This window comes from Odontesthes bonariensis, chromosome 22, assembly GCF_027942865.1.
Source record: "Odontesthes bonariensis isolate fOdoBon6 chromosome 22, fOdoBon6.hap1, whole genome shotgun sequence".
NCBI classification, from domain to species: domain Eukaryota; kingdom Metazoa; phylum Chordata; class Actinopteri; order Atheriniformes; family Atherinopsidae; genus Odontesthes; species Odontesthes bonariensis.
This window is the reverse complement of record NC_134527.1, coordinates 4,175,023-4,199,088: the sequence shown is the minus strand read 5'-3', so window position 1 is coordinate 4,199,088 and position 24,066 is coordinate 4,175,023. Positions and strand designations below refer to the sequence as shown.

At 40.7% G+C, this 24,066-nt stretch overlaps 1 protein-coding gene across 5 annotated transcripts in view; it reads left to right on the top strand.

Annotated features, from left to right (window-relative positions):
* Positions 1–19,553, top strand: part of sh3bp2 (SH3-domain binding protein 2) — a 29,374-nt gene extending 9,821 nt beyond the window's left edge. For 2 of the 5 annotated variants that reach the window (XM_075456008.1, XM_075456006.1), the window contains exons 2-13: positions 6,608–6,747; positions 7,364–7,466; positions 9,199–9,316; positions 9,487–9,554; positions 10,411–10,496; positions 11,092–11,172; positions 12,731–13,412; positions 13,539–13,668; positions 14,528–14,583; positions 14,819–14,894; positions 16,956–17,015; positions 17,105–19,553. In XM_075456008.1, coding sequence (XP_075312123.1) covers positions 6,612–6,747; positions 7,364–7,466; positions 9,199–9,316; positions 9,487–9,554; positions 10,411–10,496; positions 11,092–11,172; positions 12,731–13,412; positions 13,539–13,668; positions 14,528–14,583; positions 14,819–14,894; positions 16,956–17,015; positions 17,105–17,242 — 1,734 coding nt within the window. In that variant the 5' untranslated portion in view covers positions 6,608–6,611 and the 3' untranslated portion in view covers positions 17,243–19,553. Of the gene's footprint in view, positions 1–6,084; positions 6,484–6,607; positions 6,748–7,363; positions 7,467–9,198; positions 9,317–9,486; positions 9,555–10,410; positions 10,497–11,091; positions 11,173–12,730; positions 13,413–13,538; positions 13,669–14,527; positions 14,584–14,818; positions 14,895–16,955; positions 17,016–17,104 lie in introns of those variants that run through there. The other 3 variants (XM_075456005.1, XM_075456004.1, XM_075456007.1) reach the window with 3 other exon arrangements.
* The last annotated feature ends 4,513 nt before the right edge of the window (positions 19,554–24,066 follow it).

Below are 24,066 nucleotides of genomic sequence, written 5' to 3'. Positions count from 1 at the left end.
CTACTTTCGGGGGTAAGAAAATGTTCATAAATGATATTGCTAGTATGGGATCTCATACAGCTTCATGTCAAAACAGGTGAACTATCCCTTTAATGTGTGCTTTGAAGATAAGATGTGAAAACCAGCCTGGACCAATTTTCTTTCGGTCACATGTATTTTAGACTCTGGCCATGTTCTAAAGGTCGTAAACCGGCTACATGTTCATAACATCAATTGGAAAGAGCAACTCACTCTGGACAATAAGACGTCTGTAAAAACAGGGACAGTCTTAGAGAAACTGAGCTTCGACCACAACATCAGATTAAAGATTCTGATCTGGACAAGTGGACTGAAGTTGAAAAGGAAGCCTGATGTCCGTCCCTCCTCATGCTCAGTTTCATTTCGTGCGTTCAGACCTGCACAATGAAGTAAAAGAATTGCAATTAAAAAACAATGTGAGAAAGGAAAAGGTTTCAGGCCATTGTGGCTGGAGGACGGGGGACAGGAAGTGAGCTGCAGGTGCAGGCTGAGTCTGTTTCGTGGACGATCTGCTGCAGCGGGGTCTGCGGTTCACCTTTGACTTTTGCGTTGTGCACTTGTGAGAGTTGTGAAGGAAACAGCGGGGGCTTCGTGATTAAGACTAAAACATGCATATTATTCATACGGTTCGCCACATTCTGCTCTTCTGAAGCCGACACCTGGCAGCTGTGGAAATCTGCGCCGTGATGTTGCAGATACTGAAGACTTCGGTTAGATGTGGGAATCTACAGCAGATTTTTGTTTTGATGCTCTGCAGCTTGATTTCCAAAAGCACACAAAGCAGGTGCCTCTGAAACAAGCCTCATGTATTTATTATAGGGCTGGGCAACGATTAAAGTGTTTAATCTAATTAATCACATGATTTCCCTGATTAATCACGATTAATCGCATTTGTACGCAAAATCCAAAAATCCAAAAGTAGTGTATAGCTTTTAGCATTTAGTTTTATTTTAAATGTGCTGCCATATGAATGAAAGTGCCATAACATTTGTTGTGCAAACACACTTTTAACATCAGCATCTTTCTGTAGTTTTTATGTAGAAGCCTCGCTCCACTGTCTGTTTCCTTGAATGACTTGCTGCTATCAGTTGTGTGTTTTGCCTTTAAGTGATATTTTAGACTGGAACTACTACGCTGAGAAGACAATTCAACTTGGCAGTGTTTACAGATGACTTTGGTTCTGTGGACTCCGCCGTCTGGAAGAACTTTAAAATGAAAATGGCCGAGTAAAAGTTCCGTACCCTTCTCCATGTTTGGTGGATCCGCCGATTACTTTCTTTTCCTGTTCCACAGCAGACAGCAGCAGACTTTTACAAAATAAAAGCCTGTGAGTGACAGACTTTTACAATAATAAAATAAATAATTGAAAAAAAATAAAAACGGCCATGTACTGCATGCATTGCAAACCAAACAGTTTAACACACCACTCAGCTTTGTGACTAAACTTGCAACAGTTGTGCTGTAATGAGGTCATTTAACAGAAATACAGTCCTGAGACATGATTCATCGGGGGTTTTCCACCTCACAGCTGCACTAGTTTCAGTTTTAATTATCCACAAACGGTGGTCAGTCTGCTGCTCTTCCTTTTTCTTTGCAACAGATAAGCGTTTTATTTATTTATTCTTTAATGTTTTTGTCATGGTTTTTGCCTTCTCTTGCCATCTTGCACTTGACTTTTTAACCTTTTAAAGAGGAAGATTTGTGCGTTCTGTCCTATTTTTAAAAATTATTATGCTTAATCCTCCATTTTGGGAAATTGAAACTCCCATGAGGGTCACACCCATCCATTTAAATACACAGAGCATACACAGAGGGTTTTTTTTAGAATTAAAAGGAAGGTAATTTAGAGGTTGTCTAAGAGATTCCTAAATAAAGCTATATTAATTGCCTTTTTTACTTATTTATTTAGATAACCATGCTGGTTTTAGCATTCCCACTCCATCAGCTATCAGTCGTCTTGATGAGGTTTCCTCTAATCTGATGATACCGATCAACTCAGTTTCTGATTGGAATCAGAAATTGAATTCACTTGAAATCACAGTTTTAGCTCAGACATTATTGCATTTGTGTGTGTTTTGTGTGTGTGTGAGAGCTGAGAGGAAATATGTTTGAATGCGTCTGGTATGTGTGCAGCCGCTGTGCCTCCCTTCCTATCAAACAGAAGTTCTCTGATTAGCATCTCTGGCTCACAAACATCAGCGGGGTACAGGATGGAGAGATTTAAAAGAGGAGAAAAAAAACAAGAGGCTAGGTGAACGGATTCAAAGCTCGAACACACGTTCCTTTCAAGTAAAGTTAGAAAGCTGGAAAAAGAAAAAGAAAAGGGCCGATCAAGGCTCTGTGATTAAATATTTTAGGTTGTGTTATTCATGGAGTAATGAAAGAGCTGAACTAAAACAGCACACAGGAATCTTCCTTACCAAGAAAGAATTTTTTAAAGCTAGAGATTAATGTACAACAATAGCTTCATTATAAATAACCCATTTTAATAGTTTTATTGAGACAATTAAACATGTGTTTGTATCAAATCTGAGACAATTTGGTTGCTGTTGTGAAAAAAACTACAAGTGTGACTGTTTTATATTCATTTAAAAGAGGTTTTTTAGAGAATTTTTAGTTTTAACTTTCCTTTAAAAAGGTTTTTGCGTAAAATTTAAGCAGTGACCTCGAGAACTACAATACAAAAAAGCAAGAAAAAGTCAAATCTGTTCCAGTGAGTGTATTCAAACATGCAACAACTAACAGAGCTGGGAACAGGCAGGTAGAAACGAAATAACACAGAAAATGTTTGTTCTGGTCTTTGAGTTTGCAACTTTCTTGATTGGAAGCAGCTGAAAAGTTTGAGTCCTGAATTTAAACACTGAAAGTTGTGACCGCTAACGTTAGCTTCCTGCTAACATATGAGCTAATCATGAACGTTCTAGCTTAGTGGGAATCCCCCAGCCTCACTCCATGCCCATCTTCTCCTCTGTCAGTGGACAACTGTAGCGCACTTCCTATGAAAAACATGAAACTGCTGAGCACACAGTGACAACGGCATCGTGTTATTTCAGTATTGCTCGCCGGCTCTGCGTCTGCTGGTGTGGACGAAGACTTCAGGAAATCCTCATGTGGATGATAAGCAGTCGGTGACTCAGATTAGGTTGCTGCAGAGCCGTATATATAAGTTTATCTGTGCGTTTGTGTCTGTGTCGGCTGCTTATCTGTAATCATGGAGTAGTGAGAGAACAGACCTCGCGATAGTCTTTGGATTCCCTCTTGAAGTCCTCGGGTCACCAACAGGCCACAGCTCCACCCTGGTGATTTACTGTTGCAGACAGCAGTAAATCACCATCTTTTATCAACTGCCTGTTCCCACTCCCCCCTCTGTGTCCAGACTCCTATGGCTCAAGCTCCCGCTCTCCATCTTCATGTGAAATTCTTGCCGAGTGACATAATGTTGAACTTTTTGCCAGCATAGTTTGAACCTTGTTGAATTCCATCAGAAGTTGTGGATGGATCGTGATGCTGGTCAGCTGTAGGCTACTATCTCTCATATCAAAATTATCTGTAATAGCCTTTAAATGACTGGAGAGATTTATTTAAAATGTTCTCAGTTTTTATTTTTACCAAGAGAAGAATTTGAAAAAGGAGTAAATGTAGGTGTGGCTGTATTAGCTGATATTATTCACAATTAAATGAGAACCTAAAATAATGATTTCACTGTTTAGACACGGTGCCTAGTTTATCTTGGCTAGAAAAATATCATTTAGCAACCTGCTACATTGTAGCTTCTCCTAACCAGTTGTGAGGTAAGAGCTCTTAAATCTCATGCACTGAGCTTTTAAGCTTTAAAGGGATAGTTCGCCTCTTTTGACATGAAGCTGTATGACATCCCATATGAGCAATATCATTTATGAACATCTTCTTACCCCCTGCTGCGTCCTGTGAGCAGAGTTCCAGCCTCGTTTTGGTGTTGACGAAAGTAGTTCCGGCTAGTTGGCTGGGGTTTAAAAAATAAAGCGTTTTGCTTCTCAGAACAATATGCGTTCAAAAGAGTAATACATTTGCATCACAAAATGGTTCTCCAGGAAAAAGTCAGACCTCACAATCGCTTGGCACTATTTTCTCTCCCTTCGTATCACTGCGTGCTGCCGCCTGCCAACAGCCGCGCCTGTTTCACGGTGTAGACCGAGCAGTGGACACCTTAACATAGCCAACTAGCCGGAACTACTTTCGTAAACGCCAAAACGAGGCTAGAACTCGGCTCACAGGACGCAGCAGGGGGTAAGAAAATGTTCATAAATGATATTGCTCATATGGGATGTCATACAGCTTCATGTCAAAAGAGGCGAACTGTCCCTTTAAGACACAGACAATTCACACTTTTTAAACACTTTTACACCACACACACATTTTCTTACGCAGTAAAAAAGACAAACTGACGTTGCAGCATAATAAGAGTTGACTATTGCTAACCTTGTGATGTAAACAGGTTTCTTACCTGCAAGAAAGGCACAAAAACCAGTCAGCAGTCTCAGGATTGTAATAGACTTCCTTAATAAACACACAGTTTCATCATAATGTAAGTTCCTGTTAACTCAGTAGTGACATAATTCAATGATAAAACTTGGACAATGTAAGGTTTCACTATTCCTGAAGGAATTTACACGGTTTCTGGATGCTGGTTGTGTCTCCCTTCTCCTTATTTGTCCATTTCAGCAGCAGCTGTAGTGACGTTAGTTGAGATCACAGCACAGATGCTGTTTTTAACTCATGTGGATGGGTTTTTTTTTGTCAGATAAGGCTGCTGTTACATTAGGGTTTTATCAGAGCCGAGCACCTGTTTCAGTATACGCTCGAAATAGTGACCACAAAGTCATGTGTAGTCTCAATGGACCAATCAAATGTGTGAACGAGAGCAGCTTAATCAGGCTTTTAGCTGTATTAGTACACAATATATGTCAGTGATAGGAGTAAATTATTTATTATTAGGGCTGGGCAACGATTAAAATAATCTAATTAATCACATGATTTCCCTGATTAATCACGATTAATCGCATTTGTACGCAGAATCCAAAAATGAATTCAAAAGTAGTGTATAGCTTTTAGCATTTAGCTTTATTTTAAATGTGCTGCCATATGAATGAAAGTGCCATAACATTTGTTGTGCAAACACACTTTTAACATCAGCATCTTTCTGTAGTTTTTATGTAGAAGCCTCGCTCCACTGTCTGTTTCCTTGAATGACTTGCTGCTATCAGTTGTGTGTTTTGCCTTTAAGTGATATTTTAGACTGGAACTACTACGCTGAGAAGACAATTCAACTTGGCAGTGTTTACAGATGACTTTGGTTCTGTCGACTCCGCCGTCTGGAAGAACTTTAACATGAAAATGGCCGAGTAAAAGTTCCGTACCCTTCTCCATGTTTGGTGGATCCGCCGATTACTTTCTTTTCCTGTTCCACAGCAGACAGCAACAGACTTTTACAAAATAAAAGCCTGTGAGCAACAGACTTTTACAAAATAAAATAAATAATAAAACAGGGGTGGTCCGTGGCGTAGTGGGCTGAGCAGGCGCCCCATGTACAGAGGCTATAGTCCTCGCTGCAGCTGGCCCTGGTTCGAGTTCCGCATCTGATGGCCCTGTGCTGCATGTCGTTCCCCCTCTCTCTGCCTACTGCTTCCTGTCTCTCTGAACTTTCCTATCCACTAAAAGCATCCCCCAAATTTTTTTTCATTTTTTTTTCATTTGTATGCGTTAATGCGCGATATTTATCGGCGTCAAATAATAAATACATTAACGCGACAATAACGAGTTAACTTGCCCAGCCCTAATTATTATATGGATTTTTATTTCTGTGAAAAAGGTGGTATTTTGGTACTTCAGACACACACAGAGACACACGCCCTCTCTTGGTCTGAGGTCAATAGATGTTGCTGATAAGCTGGAAGTTGCATAAAAGTACGTTAGATGATGAAGACCTTCATTAGGGGGTGTTTACTTTTACTCTCTTTTGCATGCGCGCACACACAAACACACAGTTTGAATCTTAGCCCTAAACTCCTGCAAAAGGGCTCAGGATGTTGTACATTTCCTGTCTGAACTGAATGTGCATTCGTGCATGAATCAGTGTGTACGTGTAGCCCACTATCTCAGTTTGACTGTGTTTATGTGTGTGGGAGAGCGAGAGAGAGATAAAAATCAACCAAAGCAGCCAGAGAGAGAGGCTTCAAAAGACACTGGAAAGAGATTCGGTCTGGGTTTGGATTAGATGAGGTGCAGCAGTGAACCCAGAGAGGGCAGAAAGAACAGAAAGTCCAGCCTGTCATGGACCTCCTGCCGGCTTTAGCTTCGACGGTGTTGTCCTCCACGGTCAGCCTGCTGAGGGAGAGCCCGGCTGTTCAGAGCATTCACAAGAGGCTCAACCGGAGGTAGGCGGCACCTGAGCAGGGCTGATTAAGAGAAGAAAAGACTTTAGAAAAGGTGGGAAATGCCATGTTTCTCATGCCATCGGACTGTCGGGGGTATTACGGAGCACCACATCGAACAGAGAAAGGCTATTATTGTCACATCTTCACTTTTATTTCTCTCCGCTCTGCTCCTACAGAACCATGTCGTCTCCAGAGGTGTGCTGGCCAGTGCCGATGCGAGCCATCGGGGCTCAGAACCTCCTCACCATGCCAGGAGGAGTTTCCACGGCAGGGTACCTGCACAAGAAGGGAGGGAGCCAGTTCAGCCTCATGAAATGTGAGTGCATCGTGAAAAGATTGCTGACGAATGGAGATAAAAAAAAGATCATTATTCTCATATTTAGTTATATAACTGTGTTTTTAGTGATTCTATATCAAGCATTCAAATCAAATTTATTTATATAGCACATTTCATGTACAAACAATTCAAAGTGCTTCACATAAAATAAAAGCATTGCAGCAGGGAGTGTAAGAAGCATTAAAAATACATAAAAGAATATAAAGAGAAACAAATAAAATAATTTAAATGAATTTAAAAACAGGCAACAGTCCAGATAAGTTAAAAGATATTTCATGCATAGACACATGAGAACAGAAATGTCTTTAACTTGGATTTAAAAACGTCTCCATTTGGTGAAAGTTTAATCTCCACTGGCAGTTTGTTCCACTTGTTTGCAGCAGAACAGCTAAATGCTGCTTCTCCATGTTTAGTCTGGACTCTGGACTGGACCAGCTGACCTGAGTCCTTGGATCTCAGAGCTCTGCTGGCTTTATATTCTCTGAACAGATCACAGATTGTAAACCATCAGCAGGCTTTTAAAATCTATTCTGTGACTGACTGGAAGCCATTCAATGGGTTAAAATGATGTTGATATATATGTTCTGTGTTTCAGGGCCGTTGAGGTACATCATCATCCACAAAGGGTGTGTGTACTACTTTAAGAGCAGTACCTCTCCTGCACCGCAGGGGGCGTTCTCTCTAAATGGCTACAACAGGTCAGTATAAATGCATCAGCTGCCAAAAGTCTTCAGTCTGTAACGTTGTTTTTTTTAACTCGCTTCTCGTACATTTGAAATCGGAAGCTTCGGGCTCGTGTCTGACAGAGCCGAGGATTGCAGGTGCATTGGCGTTCGAGTGGGCTCTGGAGTTGAGCCCTTTGCAGGGTTGTTTTAACTTAATTCTGACGAAAGAAACATGGTTTTTGATGTTTTTTTTATGTCAATAAACGTGTAATTTCCTCAGACATGAGACTCACTCTGCTTCGCTTTTGTATTCAAATAGTTAGCTTAGCTAACTAGCCCTGGTGTACTTGGAATGGCACCATTGTGGATTTTTACCTCCATCATTGTGGTTATGCAGAGGGTTTTTTCCTTGTTGACCTCTGACTCACCCAAGATGTGCTTCATGTCCCAGAGGATCCCAATCTTGAGGGTGCTCTCTACTTTTGGGCTCTTTGATTATTGGGTGTAAAAGTCGGGTTAAATATCTTTTTAGCTCTCTGAGACCAGGAAATAACCACTTTGGTTCACATGTGAATTTTGAGCCATTTTGACCCAAAAGTTGCTTAGAACTAGGACTGGGCGAGTTAACTTGTTAATTATTTAACGCCGATAAATATCTTATTGCGCATTAACGTAGGTTTTATTTTATTTTTTTATTTTTTATTTTAAAAAATATATATTTGGGCTTGGCTTTTGTGCCTTTAATGGATCGGAAAGTTCAGAAAGACAGGAAGCAGGGGGCAGAGAGAAGGGGAACGACATGCAGTACAGGGCCGTCCGATGCTGGACTCGACTATAGCCTCTGTACATGGGGCGTCTGCTCAACCCACTACGCCACGGACCACCCCTGTTTTATTATTTATTTTATTATTGTAAAAGTCTGTTGCTCACAGGCTTTTATTTTGTAAAAGTCTGTTGCCGTCTGCTGCGGAACAGGAAAAGAAAGTAATCGGCGGATCCACCAAACATGGAGAAGGGTACGGAACTTTTACTCGGCCATTTTCATTTTAAAGTTCTTCCAGACGGCGGAGTCGACAGAACCAAAGTCATCTGTAAACACTGCCGAGTTGAATTGTATTCTCAGCGTAGTAGTTCCAGTCTAAAATATCACTTAAAGGCAAAACACACAACTGATAGCAGCAAGTCATTCAAGGAAACAGACAGTGGAGCGAGGCTTCTACATAAAAACTACAGAAAGATGCTGATGTTAAAAGTGTGTTTGCACAACAAATGTTATGGCACTTTCATTCATATGGCAGCACATTTAAAATAAAGCTAAATGCTAAAAGCTATACGCTACTTCTGGATTCATTTTTGGATTTTGCGTACAAATGCGATTAATCGTGATTAATCAGGGAAATCATGTGATTAATTAGATAAAAAATTGTAATCGTTGCCCAGCCCTAGTTAGAACCTAAAGATTGTTCCCACCATGAACCAAGTGTCAGTCAGATGTGGATAAGGATCGCGACGACAGTGCCGGCATAAGTCGGTGTGTCCTAAACCCGGAAACCAAATAACCTAAACCTACTTGACTGATTTGTGGAAATGGTTCCCTGTAAAGGCCAATCGATTGTGTGGTTCCCAAACAGAATTGGTAGATGGAATAACCTGCTTTGTAAAGCAGATTTTCCCATATGACCCATTGGTAGAATGGAAAGGTCTATATATACTAATGAGTAGAAATACTTCAGAGCATAACTCCTGAATTTATCTATTTCCTCAGAGTGATGAGAGCCGCAGAGGAGACAACATCCAGTAATGTTTTTCCTTTTAAGATCGTCCACTTCAGCAAGAAACACAGAACGTGGTTATTTTCTGCAGCCAGCGAGGACGAGAGGAGGGTGAGAACAGCACTGGCTTTATATACACAGAAATATATAACAAAATTACATTTAGTCCTCACCAAAGTCTATTTGTAATTGAAATATCACACTGTAATTAATTCAATGCTGGTTCATATAAAAAACAGGGTTATTTAAGTGTGTTTTATATTTTGATTGCTGTCTTTCAGAAATGGATGCGGTACCTGCGAAGGGAGATAGATCACTATAATGACAGAAAAGAGTCCCACCTTCCCAGGTAAACTCACACAATCATAGTTTATCAGGGGATGTTTCGCTCTGAGTGTCCTTAGAAAATAAACTGCAGCTCAGTCGTTATAACCGAGAAAACACGACAATTGAACAGTTTACAAATTCACATACTGAAAAGGAATATGCATTTGGTATAACTCTAATTAAGTGAGTCCAGAGTGATCCCACTGACCTTTAACAATTGAGTGAGACAACAGCAAACAATCTTACAGGTTGTAACAGCCTGGTGCCGTTTTTTCATTCACATATTACCTGTAGTATGACATGAAACATGATTCTGGAGGCAGGTTTTAGCTTCTGGCTAACAGTGTGACTGATATAGTAAATCAGTAATGACACGATAGTGAAAAAATCTAAGTTAGTGACCATAATCGTGTCATTCACGGCAAATATGACAGAAAACTTGATTAAAAATGCTAGTTTATGCCTAAAAAAGTGTGACAAGAGTGACATTGGTCTTTTTTTCTTCCTTTTTTAGCTAGCTAGCAAGATAGCTTGCTAGCTAACTTATTAGCATTTCCAGGAAGCTGCATGGAGAAAATTCTATCTAAAATTCAGGAAAAACTTTCAATTTCAATTTTCTTTTTTAGCTAGCTAGCAAGATAGCTTGCTAGCTAACTTATTAACATTTCCAGAAAGCTGCATGAAGAAAATTACACCTAAAATTCAGGAAAAACTTTCAATTTTCTTTGTTTTTAATTTTTTTATCTAGCTAGCAAGATAGCTCGCTAGCTAACTTCTTAGCATTTTCAGGAAGCTGCATGAAGAAAATTTTACCTAAAATTCAGGATATGTGCATATCAGGCTACTGGACTAATGCTACCTTTTCTTTATCGCTACAGTGACTCAGATTCAGATGCAGACAGCTTCTATGGCACGATTGAGAGGACCATGGATATCAAACATGCTGTTGATAACACAGAAGATGGTAAGACCTTGATGATAGCTACAGAAGTATACAGTCATGTCTCAGGATTTTATGTATCAGGACATAATACGTACCCTTTCAAACAAACCATACTTGTTCAGTCTTTTTCTAGCTGTGCTGCCATGAACTTAAACATTTAACATGCTAACTGAGGCCTGTAGAGTCTTAGATGTAGCTCTTGGGTTTTTTGGCGTTCCTCTGAACGTTGCACAGTCTGACCTTGGGGTGAACTCCTGGGAGTTGTCCAGGCAACTGTCTTAAATGTTTTCCACTTGTAAATAATCTCTCTTATAACCCAGCCTGATGGGCAGCAACAGTTGCTGCTCTGAGATCATTGCTGATGTCTTTCCTCCTTGGCATTGTGCTAACACACACCTGAATGCTCCAGACCAGCAAAAATTCTGATTTTATAGATGAGTTGTTGGCCATACTGTTCTGTACTTTGCCCTAGTTTATGTTCAGTAAACAGTGACACTGTAATATGTCATCTTTCCTTGTTAATCTGAGGTATATATAACCTTAGCATTTTCACACGACTTACGGGAATGGGTGATGTGTGAGACTTCTTTATAACGCTTCCTCTTTTTGTGTGAAGATTACGTCGTTGAGGATGACGACGACGACGACGAAGAAGACTATCTGAAGCCAGACAGTGACTGCTCGCCAACATCTACAGGTGATGTGTTTATGTTTATGTTTATGCATTTGGCAGACGCTTTTATCCAAAGCGACTTACAGGTAGGCAGATTGAATCAAGAATCTTTATTGTCACTATGCAGGCATAATTAAACTTAATTCAGGAGCTCTTGGCTTTGGATACATAAAGGATATAAGGCACACAGTATAAAGATATCTAAATAATATACAAGAAAATAGAAATAGTAAAAGTTAGAGTAAAAAGTTCCATTGCAATCCGATTGTTGTATGACTGTATTGCACATATTGCAGCATAAGTAAGTCAAATAAAACTAAATGAACCTGTGAAGAGTGTTAGCCTAAAAGCAACAAACCATTCGGATTTTCTGACTGACTTTAGATAGAAAGCGCAAAATATACCATCACTGTAAAATACTGAAAAAACATAGACTGTTGGACTGGGATAACTAAGTTAAATATAATGATTCAATTTTACTTTACAAACTTCTTCATGGCCTGGCCCCTCCTCCTCTACAGAAATTTATTACAAAAAGCACAAACAGGGTAACCAGAGCCAGTTCCAGGGGTGATTGCTCTGTCCCATTTAGTCAGGCTGTATTCTCCCACAGAGCCTCTCACACCTGGAACATAATTCCCAGCACAATTAGAGAATTGCCAACATTAAATTCATTTAGTAAACAGGTAAAATCATGGCTACTGGATAAACAATACTGTCAACATAATTCGATATAGTTGGTACTGGCAGTTGTTCTTAACTTATTGTTGTATTGAACTTTGTATTTGTATTTTGTATTATTTATTTTAAAATGAGTGAGATATCTTTGACTTTTTCATTTTACAATTGTGTGCAACACTTGTTTTTTATTTCTTTTTTAAGGAACATCAAACCTGTCAAGGGACTAAAGATGGAAATTAGCCTAATGGCTACAATCTTGTATATTTTGTAGGGGTGGGTATTGGCAAAGAAGTCACAATTCGATTCGAATCACGATTCACATGCCACGATGCGATACTATCACGATGCATTGCGATATTTTCACTGAACATACTTTTGGAGGTATTGCCATTAAAACAAATATTACTGGACACAAATATTACTATTACAGGACACACTCATCACAAAAAGTGCATAGGATTTATAAAACTTAAAATAACAAAATAGGGATGATCACTACAGACAAAAAAAAAGGGCATAGGCTTAAAATATATGTATAGATATAGATATATATCTATATATATCTATATCTATATATATAGATATAGATATATATTGCAATTGTCCCTTGCAGCGAAATGCATCAATTGCATGTGTCCTATCATTAAAGGCATAACCCCCCCAAAAAACATTTTTAAAAAAATTTAAAAAAAAATAAAAAAAATTGATACTTGGCGTCAAGAATCGATGCAGTAGATCGCGAAAATTAGAATCGCGATGCATTGTCATGACGATTATTTTGCACACCCCTAATATTTTGCATTTTGTTTTAAATGCTAGTAATATATGCTGTCCCTTTGTTAAATAAATAAACTTGAAAACTTGAAACTTGAACTTGACTGTCGTTTTTGTACCTCTGCAGGTCGACCCACAGGACCGCCCCCCTCCTACCCTCCTCCCCCGGTGCCGGCAGTGTTCCCGCTCCATCCGGACTCCACTCTAGGCTTCCCTAAAGGCCTTCCTCCGCCCCTCCCACCACTGAACAGAAACCCCACCAGCCCACTCCCCAAAAAGCCCTCGCTTTCTGTCTCCACTTCCTTCTTCCAGAAGGATGTTGCAAAAGGTCCACCTCCTCCGCTACCTTTTGCCCCCCACCGGCAGAATCCTCTGTCTCCCACACCTCCTCCCCCTCAGAGATCTCCTCAGTGCAGGAAAACCACCGTTGGGGGGCCTGGGAACGAAAAGAAAGTCTGGAAGCCTCATTCAGGGGTGTCGATCCACTATCCTGCCACTCTGCCCATCTGTAACGAGTTAGAGACCCGGTTGGCTCTGAATGGTCCGGTCCACAGCGCCCTTAATGTCGGAGAGAGCCAGTCGCTGGGAAGGAACTGCCATCGCAGCAAGCCAAGTATACCGCCTCCACAATCTACGCACATCGAAGGGCCCGCTGCGCTCTTCAGCCAGGCGCCTTTGCCTGGCAAGCCTCCGGTCTCTCCGCTACTTAAGAGTGGACTGCACTGTAAGCCGGGGACGCCCAGACCACCTCCACCAACAGCCAAACCTCCCCTGCCTTCAGTCAAGTCCAAGCCAGCGGCACCTCTTCAGTAAGCTCAACTCAGAATAACCAAGTTAGATTTAGCCGTCTTTTTTAACACAAAACAGAAGTGGAGAGGCAGTTAGAAAAGCTGCATCTGTCTGAGGCCGCCTCTCTAAGAAATGTTTTCTGTCAGAAGAGCATCTCCGGACGGCCAGAGCTTCCGCTCACTGGGAGACGAGAGCCCCCCCGAGTACCGGAGGAAACGGGACTTGGCCAAACACGGCGGCGGAGAAGGAGACGATTCTGACGACGACTACAAGAATGTACGTATAGATCTGGAAAACGCCAATCAGCTTTCATCTTGACTGAATGTTAAAGGGACAGTTCGCCTCCTTTGACATGAAGCTGTATGACATCCCATATCAGCAACATCATTTATGAACATCTTCTTACCCCCTGCTGCGTCCTGTGAGCAGAGTTCCAGCCTCGTTTTGGCGTTGACGAAAGTAGTTCGGCTAGTTTGCTAGGGTCCCGAAAATAAAGCGTTTTGCTTCTCAAAACAATATGCGTTCAAAAGAGTAATACATTTGCATCACAAAATCGTTCTCCAGGAAAAAGTCAGACCTCACAATCTCTTGGCCCTATTTTTGCCTCCCTCCATATCAATGCTTCAGCCACCTAGCGATAGCCGCGCCTGTTACGGTGTTTGCTGCTCGGTCTGCACAGCAGGCAGTGATACGAAGGGAGAGAAAATAGGGCCAAGGGATTGTGAGGTCTGACTTTTTCCTGGAGAACGACTTTGTGATGCAAATGTATTACTCTGTTGAACGCATATTGTTCTGAGAAGCAAAACACTTTATTTTTTAAACCCCAGCCAACTGACCGGACTACCTTCATCAACACCAAAACTCGGCTGGAACTCTGCTCACAGGACGCAGCAGGGGGTAAGAACATGTTCATAAATTATGTTGCTAATATGGTATGTCATACAGCTTCATGTCAAAAGAGGCGAACTATCCCTTTAAGAACTCCTCCATCTTTTCCAAAGCCACGTAAACTACGGTTTTATTCTTCATGAAGTTGTATTAACCGGGTTAAATGATAAATTCTGTCTCGGCCGACCCCAATTTGCATTTATAACTTGTTTACAAAATGTTTATCCAGTTTGTTCTTTTTTTGCAGGTGCAGCTGCCAGACTCCGTGTTCATCGACTCAACTGAAACCAGCTTTGTAGAAAAGTGCGACTCACACACACTTACTTTTAAAATAGATCTGAGAGCTGAAACGTTCCCTTAGCAACAACCAGCAGTGCTGCTCTGTGGAGCGTTTCTGCCCTCTAGTGGGGAAAAGATTTCTTTTTTTTCTTCAGGCTTACTAATATGAAGTATTTCATCACTTGTTACATCATTACAGCCACCAGAAACTGTGTTTATTCACGTAAACTGTAACCTGTGGTGATGTTTGTCCTCACAGGTTATTCAAAGAGGGTCCCGTTGCTCCACAGGACGGGCTGTATGGCATCAGAAACTCAGGAACCAAAACATCAAAGGTGAAAAAAAATGAAATCTGCCTGGTCAATACATAACAGTAGAATAATTCCTCTTATAACTAGATCTGTGTGTACACATGCTGTAGTTGTGACTCAAATCCCAGCCCATCATGAGACCAAACCATGATGGACTGGAATCTTTTACGGAGAAAATCGCAATGAATTTTGGTACAGTACTTAAAAAATAATCTTCCAAATTTTAATGTAGCGCCGTCCCCAAGTTTATCCATTACACTTTGGTTTGCCAAATACATGTATGAATGTAAAATATCAAGAGTAAAGTCACACATATGATACTATATACAGTACTGTTGAAAAGACGTGGTCCATCCCTCGTATGTCTCCTCCAAGGAAGCGGACTTTCTTGTCTATATTATAGTATTTTGAGCAGGAGTTCTCCAGGTTCTCTGAAGGATTTCCAAAGTTTCTCATTGACATCGGCTGCATTTTCACCCATAAGCCCAGTCCTTGTTCTTCACCATTTTCAAAGAGAATCTGCTTAAGTCTGACTTATGAATAAACGCTTTAGGCTTGCTAGCAGCCTGTTGCAAAGACACGTCCTTTGTTCCCATTTCTTTTGGTTCCATTTACAAAAAAAAGGCCAAAGATAACACAGTTTGACAGACATGAAATAGTATTTTTGCTCAAGGAGCTTTTAGCTGAAAACTTTGCACATCTCAGCATCCAAAGAAGAGCTTTGGGATGTCTGGAGAACTATTCCTGAAGACTCCTTAAAGAAAGGACAGACAGCGCGTCTGAGAGGGTTCAGGCTGTGTTGGAGAATAAAGGAGCTCAGACCAGATGTATTGTTCAAACTCTATTTTAGCCTTTTATAATGAATTCACATTTCAGTTTATCTCTAAACTAAAGAAATGAGGTGTGGCTCAAAATGTTTGCACAGTACAGTACTTTCAACACAAACAAACCTCAGCAAGTTGTCAAAGTGAAAACATTAGCCATCTAAAGTCAACATTTGTTTGCCTAAATAGAGCTTAAACTTACACAGAGTGGCTGTATGCACAGATTTCTATCATCAAAGTGTCTACAATCTATCACAATCCAGATAACATCATAACAAAATAGCATTGGCTGCATGTTGTAACACATGTGCAGCATTTCAATAAAGCAGTTAAAATAAAATGATCCTTTCCAGCACCCAATCTAACCAAACTCCAACTAAAAATGAGACGTAATGGAGAAATATAGTGTATACAGGCAGCTTGCCTTGGGGGGAAAGTCCCACGCTTTCCCCTATCGCCCAATGCAGCCATCTGTCTCTCACTGTTATGTCTCTTCTGTTTTCATCTTCCTTATTTCTCTCCACTTCTCAAAAAGATCTAAAACCAACATTTGAACCTTAATAACTAGGGCTGGTTGAGTTAACTCGTTATTATCGCGTTAACTTGTTAATTATTTAACGCCGATAAATATTTTATCGCGCATTAACGCAGGTTTTATTATTGTAAAAGTCTGTTGAATGCATCACATTCACACAGTTACAGCAAACACCACGAAGCATGGAGTAATGAAATAAAGATAAACTAGCAGGTAACATCACCGCTACAGGTGCTAACCGGCGCTACTTCCTGTTTTATTGGTTTCAACATAAAAGCACGTATTTCAAATTAAAATAAGATAAAAACTCCTGCATTTACAGCCAAGTTGAATTGTCTTCTCAGCGTAGTAGTTCCAGTCTAAAATATCACTTAAAGGCAAAACACACAACTGATAGCAGCAAGTCATTCAAGGAAACAGACAGTGGAGCGAGGCTTCTACATAAAAACTACAGAAAGATGCTGATGTTAAAAGTGTGTTTGCACAACAAATGTTATGGCACTTTCATTCATATGGCAGCACATTTAAAATAAAGCTAAATGCTAAAAGCTATACACTACTTTTGGATTCATTTTTGGATTTTGCGTACAAATGCGATTAATCGTGATTAATCAGGGAAATCATGTGATAAATTAGATTAAACACTTTAATCGTTGCCCAGCCCTAATAATAAGTATTGAACACATTGAGTAAATCTGAATAAAACGACTGTTTTGTGTCCTCCAGGTGCTGGTGGTGTGGGACGTCAGCATAAACAAAGCCAGAAACTACAGACTGTTTGAGGAGGTGAGAAACCTACTCATCTATCTTGTATCTTGACTCCATTTCCGCATTTATATTCATAAATAACCTGTTCGCTGTTGGCTTCTCAACAGGATGACTGCATATTTGTGGAAAGTGGAGTGACCTTCCCTAACCTGCCATCTCTGATCGAACACTACTACGGCCATCCTCTTCCTCAGCACGGCTCGCTCTGCCTGCAGAAGCCCTTCTCGAACACACTGGACACATGAGCTCATAAACGGGCAGCTAACACCAAAGCAGAGGATTCTCATTCAAAAAGGGCTGGGCGTTCTTTCTTTATGAGGCAAACTGGACTTCTATTTTTACCTTGTGTGCAATCCTTATAATCAGGGGCGTCGAGAGACCTGGTCAAGCCCCGAATCTCCGGGGTTCAGCCCCGAATCTCTCTGGACTGACATAGAGACCAATAAAAGAAGCGGGAGAGTATTTATTTTATGTTTGCATCGGTAAAGTTTAATGTTCCTGTTGCATTTGAATGCACCGCACAGTTCGTATGACCCCACGTGGGGAGTGCCTCAACAGCCAATCAGGGGCTACGCAGGCCACGTTCAGCCTCTCAGCTCGGAGGTGAACTGCAGGCGCGCGATTTTTACGTTATTTTCTGACCTTAACCAGAGAAGTAAAGCGCAGCTACTTGTGAAAAGGACAGAAAAAGGAGAAAAATCCCGAGTTACACAGAAAGAAAGTCAGAGCACATACCGATTGGAAGTCCGGAGACAAGTACGTCGGTAAGACGAGTCAGTTATCAAAATAAAGGCTTGTTAACGCTTACCGTCGTCCATGCTAATGCTAGCTCTGTGTCTAACAGGCTAACACTCACCTGTTACCTGTAGAGCCGCTGCAAGCTCTGTGGCTAACAGGCTAACACTCACCTGTCATCTGTAGAGCCGCTGCTAGCTCTGTGGCTAACAGGCTAACACTCACCTGTTACCTGTAGAGCCGCTGCAAGCTCTGTGGCTAACAGGCTAACACTCACCTGTCACCTGTAGAGCCGCTGCAAGCTCTGTGGCTAACAGGCTAACACTCACCTGTCACCTGTAGAGCCGCTGCAAGCTCTGTGGCTAACAGGCTAACACTCACCTGTCATCTGTAGAGCCGCTGCTAGCTCTGTGGCTAACAGGCTAACACTCACCTGTCATCTGTAGAGCCGCTGCTAGCTCTGTGGCTAACAGGCTAACACTCACCTGTCACCTGTAGAGCCGCTGCAAGCTCCGATATCGACGTACTTTGAAATACAGAGAGAAACGGTGAGAAACTTGTCTTTTTAGCTGCTCTGAGGCTATTTTTCTGTTGTTTCTCGGTGTGCTAAAGAAAGTTGTGGTGATATAAAAGTCTATGAGAGTGAACTGAGGTTGTTAATGGTGTGATATTTTGGAACTTGTGTTTATTGAGTCTTTTATTTTATGCCGATATATATAGACATATATTTAAGGGGAAGTTGTTTTGTTTTCCTAATGCCAATTTAAAAGGAAAAAGAAAGCAATTTGATATGTCATGATGAATGTAAAAGAATATTTCGCTATAATTGTCCTGTTGATTAAAAGCCAACAAGGCTTTTTTAATTAACACCCCCTTTTTTAATTTTTTTTCATTATTTTCATGTCTGGGCTACAGCCCCGAATGTTTGCTCAAGCTACAGACGCCCCTGCTTATAATTATAATGCATGTAATGTATTTTGTCCACGGGGGGGGGCGCTGTGCTGCTACAGGATAGCTTAAATCCTATTTCCGCAGTTCAGGAACACACTTGTCAGTCTTTATTTGTGTGTAAAACAGACATAGCATCATATATCATAACTGTACCTATAAAAGAGACATTTTATATTCTTTTTCCACAATACACAGATATTTATTAATGGTAACAGTCTCGTGATTTATAGATTTATAAACCTATTATGGCTCTGGAATAAAAAGTGTATTATTTAGCATACTATTTAAAATACACAACGTAACCAGATGTCGGTGGGGGTTCAGGAACAGAGTCCTGATTACGTGCCTCATGTTGATTCCAATCCAGCTCCTTGAAAAGCCAAATGACACCTCAATGTGTCACCTTAAATAGATGCAGATACCGTGAACCTCAACAGCCAAAAGCATGAATGAATGAATATTCAGGCTTATCTTCTCGCATTTAGCAGGCTTTGCTGTTTAGGTGCAAAGTCCAAAAATTGTAACTGGGATTAATGCTTCAGTTAAATCAACAGTGTTCTGACACCTTGAAAGGTGAGAAAAAATATTGTAAACATGGAACTGAGCGTGAACAAAATGCTTGTTTTTGTGTGTGTGTGTGTGTGTGTGTGTGTGTGTGTGTGTGTGTGTGTGTGTGTGTGTGTGTGTGTTGTTGTCAGCTGCAAAATTCTGCAAATACAATTTGTAAAGCACTGAAATTGATCCAGTAAAATGTTTCTATATTTATATGTAAATCTTGTACGTACTGTATAAAAGCATGACTGTAAAAAATGTAAATATATGGTTTTTTACAGAAATATATGTTAAGAATATATAAAGAAACGCATCGAGTGTTTTGTCTCATTTTTAATCTGTTTTCAAACTGAACAGTGTATATATTCATATTAACACACATATATATGTATATAAATGGTATAAGACATATTGATAAACATCCGATGTGATTAACTATTAGCTAATTGTACTTTTTTAACCAGTGATTTCTGTCATTATTAAGACCCTTTCTCTTTTAGGAGACACAAGTAAACACAAGGAATTAAAGTCTGGACTTTAACAACTCAAGAGCAGTCATAAATGTGTCCCTAAGTCTGTCCAGTTTCGTCTGGTCTGTATCATTTGTAGTATCTGCATTTTGCTAAATATGGTCCTTCCCTGAGCTCTGACTATTGCACCTGTTACTCAGACATACCCCCGTTGCATCACACTCCCACCACCATGCTTCACTGTGTAGCTTCATGTCAAAAGAGGCGAACTATCCCTTTAAGGTGAGCACTTCTGATTACCAGCTTTTCATTAATGGATTTGCATTTGCAGATTTCCCAGAATGTTTGTGGTCATGCAAAAAGATGCAGAGCACAATGCACGGGTGCAGAGCAGAGATGTTGCAGTGCACAGTGGGTGTCTTTACTTCTGTTCCAGGAGCATCTATCCTCTGATGGTTAGAAACAATGCATTTTTTATAATGAAGGACAGCCAAATATTCAAAGTTTCAGATTTCATAGTCCACATCCACTTATGTTTAAGTATTCAACCTTGTAACATGTGCATGAGATGGTTTTTATGAGTTGCAAGATATGTGCATGATGAGCTGAATAAGCCATTAATGCTGAGGCTGGGGATTTCTGCTTGGAATTTGTAATGTGGGGAACCGATTAAATCAGAAGCTAGCTCAATCTACAGGAGAAGTTAGCGCATGTTAGATGGAGAAAACATTAAAAACAAGGCCAAGTGAGACCTGAGAGACTGGAAGAGCTGCCATGTTCGCCGATGGGAGGGCTGTGAGAGCCAGGGGAGCTAGCTGGTGATGAGTCGTGCATTCCTGCTACTGCACAAAGCAGCTAAAAACTGATGTTCCTGATGCTAACTTTTACACAGAGTCAAAGTAAACAGGGTGAGCAGCGTCATCTGGTGGCAAGATGATATACGGGCGAGTCAGACCAGCACATGGAATAAAGTAAAGAGTTGTACCCCGAGCCATTTTACAGCCATTTTGTAACTGCTGTAAAAACAAACCTCTGTCTGAACCATGTGCATGTACAGCTGTACAATGCACGTGAATTTGTTGTCATGCTCGAGAGGGTTACAAAACATCTCTAAAGACAGTAATGATGTCAAAAGACAAGGTTGGGTAATATGTTACACACTGCAAAAAGCCAGCTTTCAAAAACAAGAAAAAAAGTACAAAAATTAGGTGTATTTTGCTTAAAAAAAAGCAAAATTATCTGCCAATGGAACAAGAAAATGTGGCTTGTCAAGATTTTTCAAAACAAGTAAAAATATCTAATCTCAATTAACCCACAAATACCTTAGAATTAGTGTATTTTAACTAATAACAAGCACATTTTTCTTGATTCTAATTAAATACACGTGGCCTATTTTCTCAATATATTGAAAAATATTCTTGAATTAAGTAAATGCTAGAGCCATTATCTTGACATAGTGGTATGCACTAGGCCTTATATTTCTTGAAACCAGCTTGGAAACTGTTAATATTCTAGCTTCAAGCATGTACTTACTCAAAACAGGTCATAAAATCTCAGTAACAAGCTGTAAATATCTTATTTAGATTAATTAAGGACAGAAACACTTAAAACAAGTGAAACAGTCTAACATAAAAACTGCTTCCTAAGAAGAACTATCTTATCGGACAAAAAATAAGCATATGTCCCTTTGATCTAAGATATTTCTTTTTACTTAGATTTCACTTTTTGCAGTGCAGGACCTGACAAAAATAAGATTGCATAGTTTCACATACTATGATTACAGAAGCCCAGAGCGGACGTAAACTTTTTTTTGATGGTTTTCTCGAGATAACGAGTTACTTTACCGATGGTTTTCGAGGCCACTTTTTCTCCCCAGTCCGCCCCTGTTTATATGTGTTTATATGTATTTCTGGCAAAGGTTTTTACCCATCTTTGACCCCCTTTCATTGAAAACTGAATAAAGTCGCCTATGAATCAAACATGGAATGTGGAGCGTTTGTGTAACAATTCTGATGTGAAAATGCACAAAGCAAATCGCCCTGTTGTGACAAGCATTTCGTGCATCATCCGGTAACCATGGAGACGGCCTGGTTCCCTCATCTGGTCACTGATGAAGTCGATTATATCAACAGGATCACTGAGGTGTAAACGCCTGCTGAGCTGCAGTCGAGCCGGCCGTCTCCTTAAAGGACGCGGGCCGAAATGAAAGTTATCTCTACAAGACAAACAAACTGCGAACACATAAAACACATATAAACAGGGGCGGACTGGGGAGAAAAAGTGGCCTCGAAAACCATCGGTAAATTAACTTGTTATCTCGAGAAAACCTGGCCTAGAAATCTAGACGCCCCTAGCGACCGCAAATTGAATTTGCTCCCTGGCTAGTCTAGTCACTTGTAGTCGTTTTGCGAGGCTGAAAATCGAATCTTAATCGGGCCAATCAAATCGTGAGGAGCGGGGTCGGAGGCCCGGCTACCCAGTGACGACAGAGGTGCGACGTTTCAGTGTGTAGATCCAGATAGTCGTAAACAATGGCTGCGCCCAGCGAACAGTCTTTCGAGTTGGCTTTGGCAGCGACTCTAGAAGATTTAAATATACATTTTTCTTTGCGAGACGAACAGATAACTGCACTTAAGTTTTTCTTGAAAAAAAAGGACGTTTTCGGAGTTTTGCCCACCGGGTACGGTAAAAGTTTAATTTACCAGCTTGCTCCGTTGGTGGGACGACGCTCTGATTGGTTGTTGCACCATCCTATTGCGTGGCATTGAGTGCAGAGGCAACTTGACAGACAGCCGTTTATCCCGCCCACACTGCTATCCAGCGTCACTAGACCCCTGTACAGCTTTTTGCTGTACGGGTCTGGCTTGCTAGGCTAGAGAAAACCATCAAAAAAAGTTTATACGTACCATGTCCGCTCTGGGCTTCCGTATATGATAGATATAAATGTTCTAGTTTGTCTTTGATACAATTTGCGAGTGGTGTATGTGTCAAATAAAAAACTGTGTAATGTTATACGTAGATATGACAGCGCCATGTATTGCAAGATGGCAGAGAACATTTGGAAAGGCTGCAAAGTTCCAAGAGTTTGGTCTGAAAGGAGGAGGAAAGAGGAGGAAAACTAACTTCCATGTTAGTCTGAAACAAAACTGGAGGCTTGATCTATGAGGAAGAGACAATCATTATGTAACTAACGTATCAATTTCTAAGGAAAAACACAACACGGATGAACACGCTGCTGTTGTAATGTCGTGTATGACATGAAACGGATCGCTTAAATAAATGTCTGGAGAATATAAACATGCTTAATCAGTTTTATTACCGGAATAAACCTGGCTGCAGTATTCTCTCATTGACAGCGTACACGGAGCGGAGGGGGAAATGATCGTGATCATGTATTTTTCACGATCATAAACCAAAGCAAAACAAACATTAATAATAGATTATCATTTACTAATGGCAACAATGAAGCTAACTCTGCATCTGTCTGTCATCCTGCTTCCTTCTCTGAGCTTCTCCAGCAGTAAAATGTAATATTTATCATTCTGTCTCCGGGGAGAAGTCATCGCTTGTCTTGCTTGTGCACTTTTTATCTTGTTCTTCAGTTCCTCTCATACTGTTGTCTTCAGTCTCGGTGCTTTATCTGTCATGATGTTTTTTTGTTTTCCCTTTTAATCTTATTTGAGCTGCTCGGCAGTGTGGTGGTTTGGCCTTCCTCCCACCGTCCAAACATGCATGTCAGGTTAATTGGTGTCTCTAAATTCACCCTAGGACCACCTCACAGTGGACTCGCTGAAGCAAGTAGATGATGGCATCTTCAGCACCAACTAAATAACTTATAATAACTGCTGGAATGAAAGTTATAAACCTTCATTAGAAGTTAGTGGGAATGTAGCATTATGGATCATTGATCGGTGTGGAAGTGTCATTCTTACTGCCACAGTAGTCTCTGGCCTTACACGTAGGATTCCCACCAAGTAAGTGCGATTTTAACCAGGGTAAAATGGAGGAACATGGCACTGAAAGGATCGGATTATTGGCTAAATTACAATCAGACTGAGTTATTAAGTGCATGTAGACACCTTAATCTGACTATGAACTGGATCAGATCGGATTAAGACCCCGAGATAACTGGGTTAAAGTCACTCTAAACCTGTTTGTAGACGCTGAAGCACGTGGTGAATCAGACTTTGCGTTCTGCGCATGCTCCAGATGTTTTCCCGGGGTCGTGACCCGGAAGTCAAAGGAGACGATATTCCTGTTGATATTCCTGTTGTTGTCGCCGTCAGAAAGAAACACACAACGCGATGGAGAATGCTCCGTTGGGCATCGAGTTTGTGCAACAAGCAGCTCATCACAGAGCA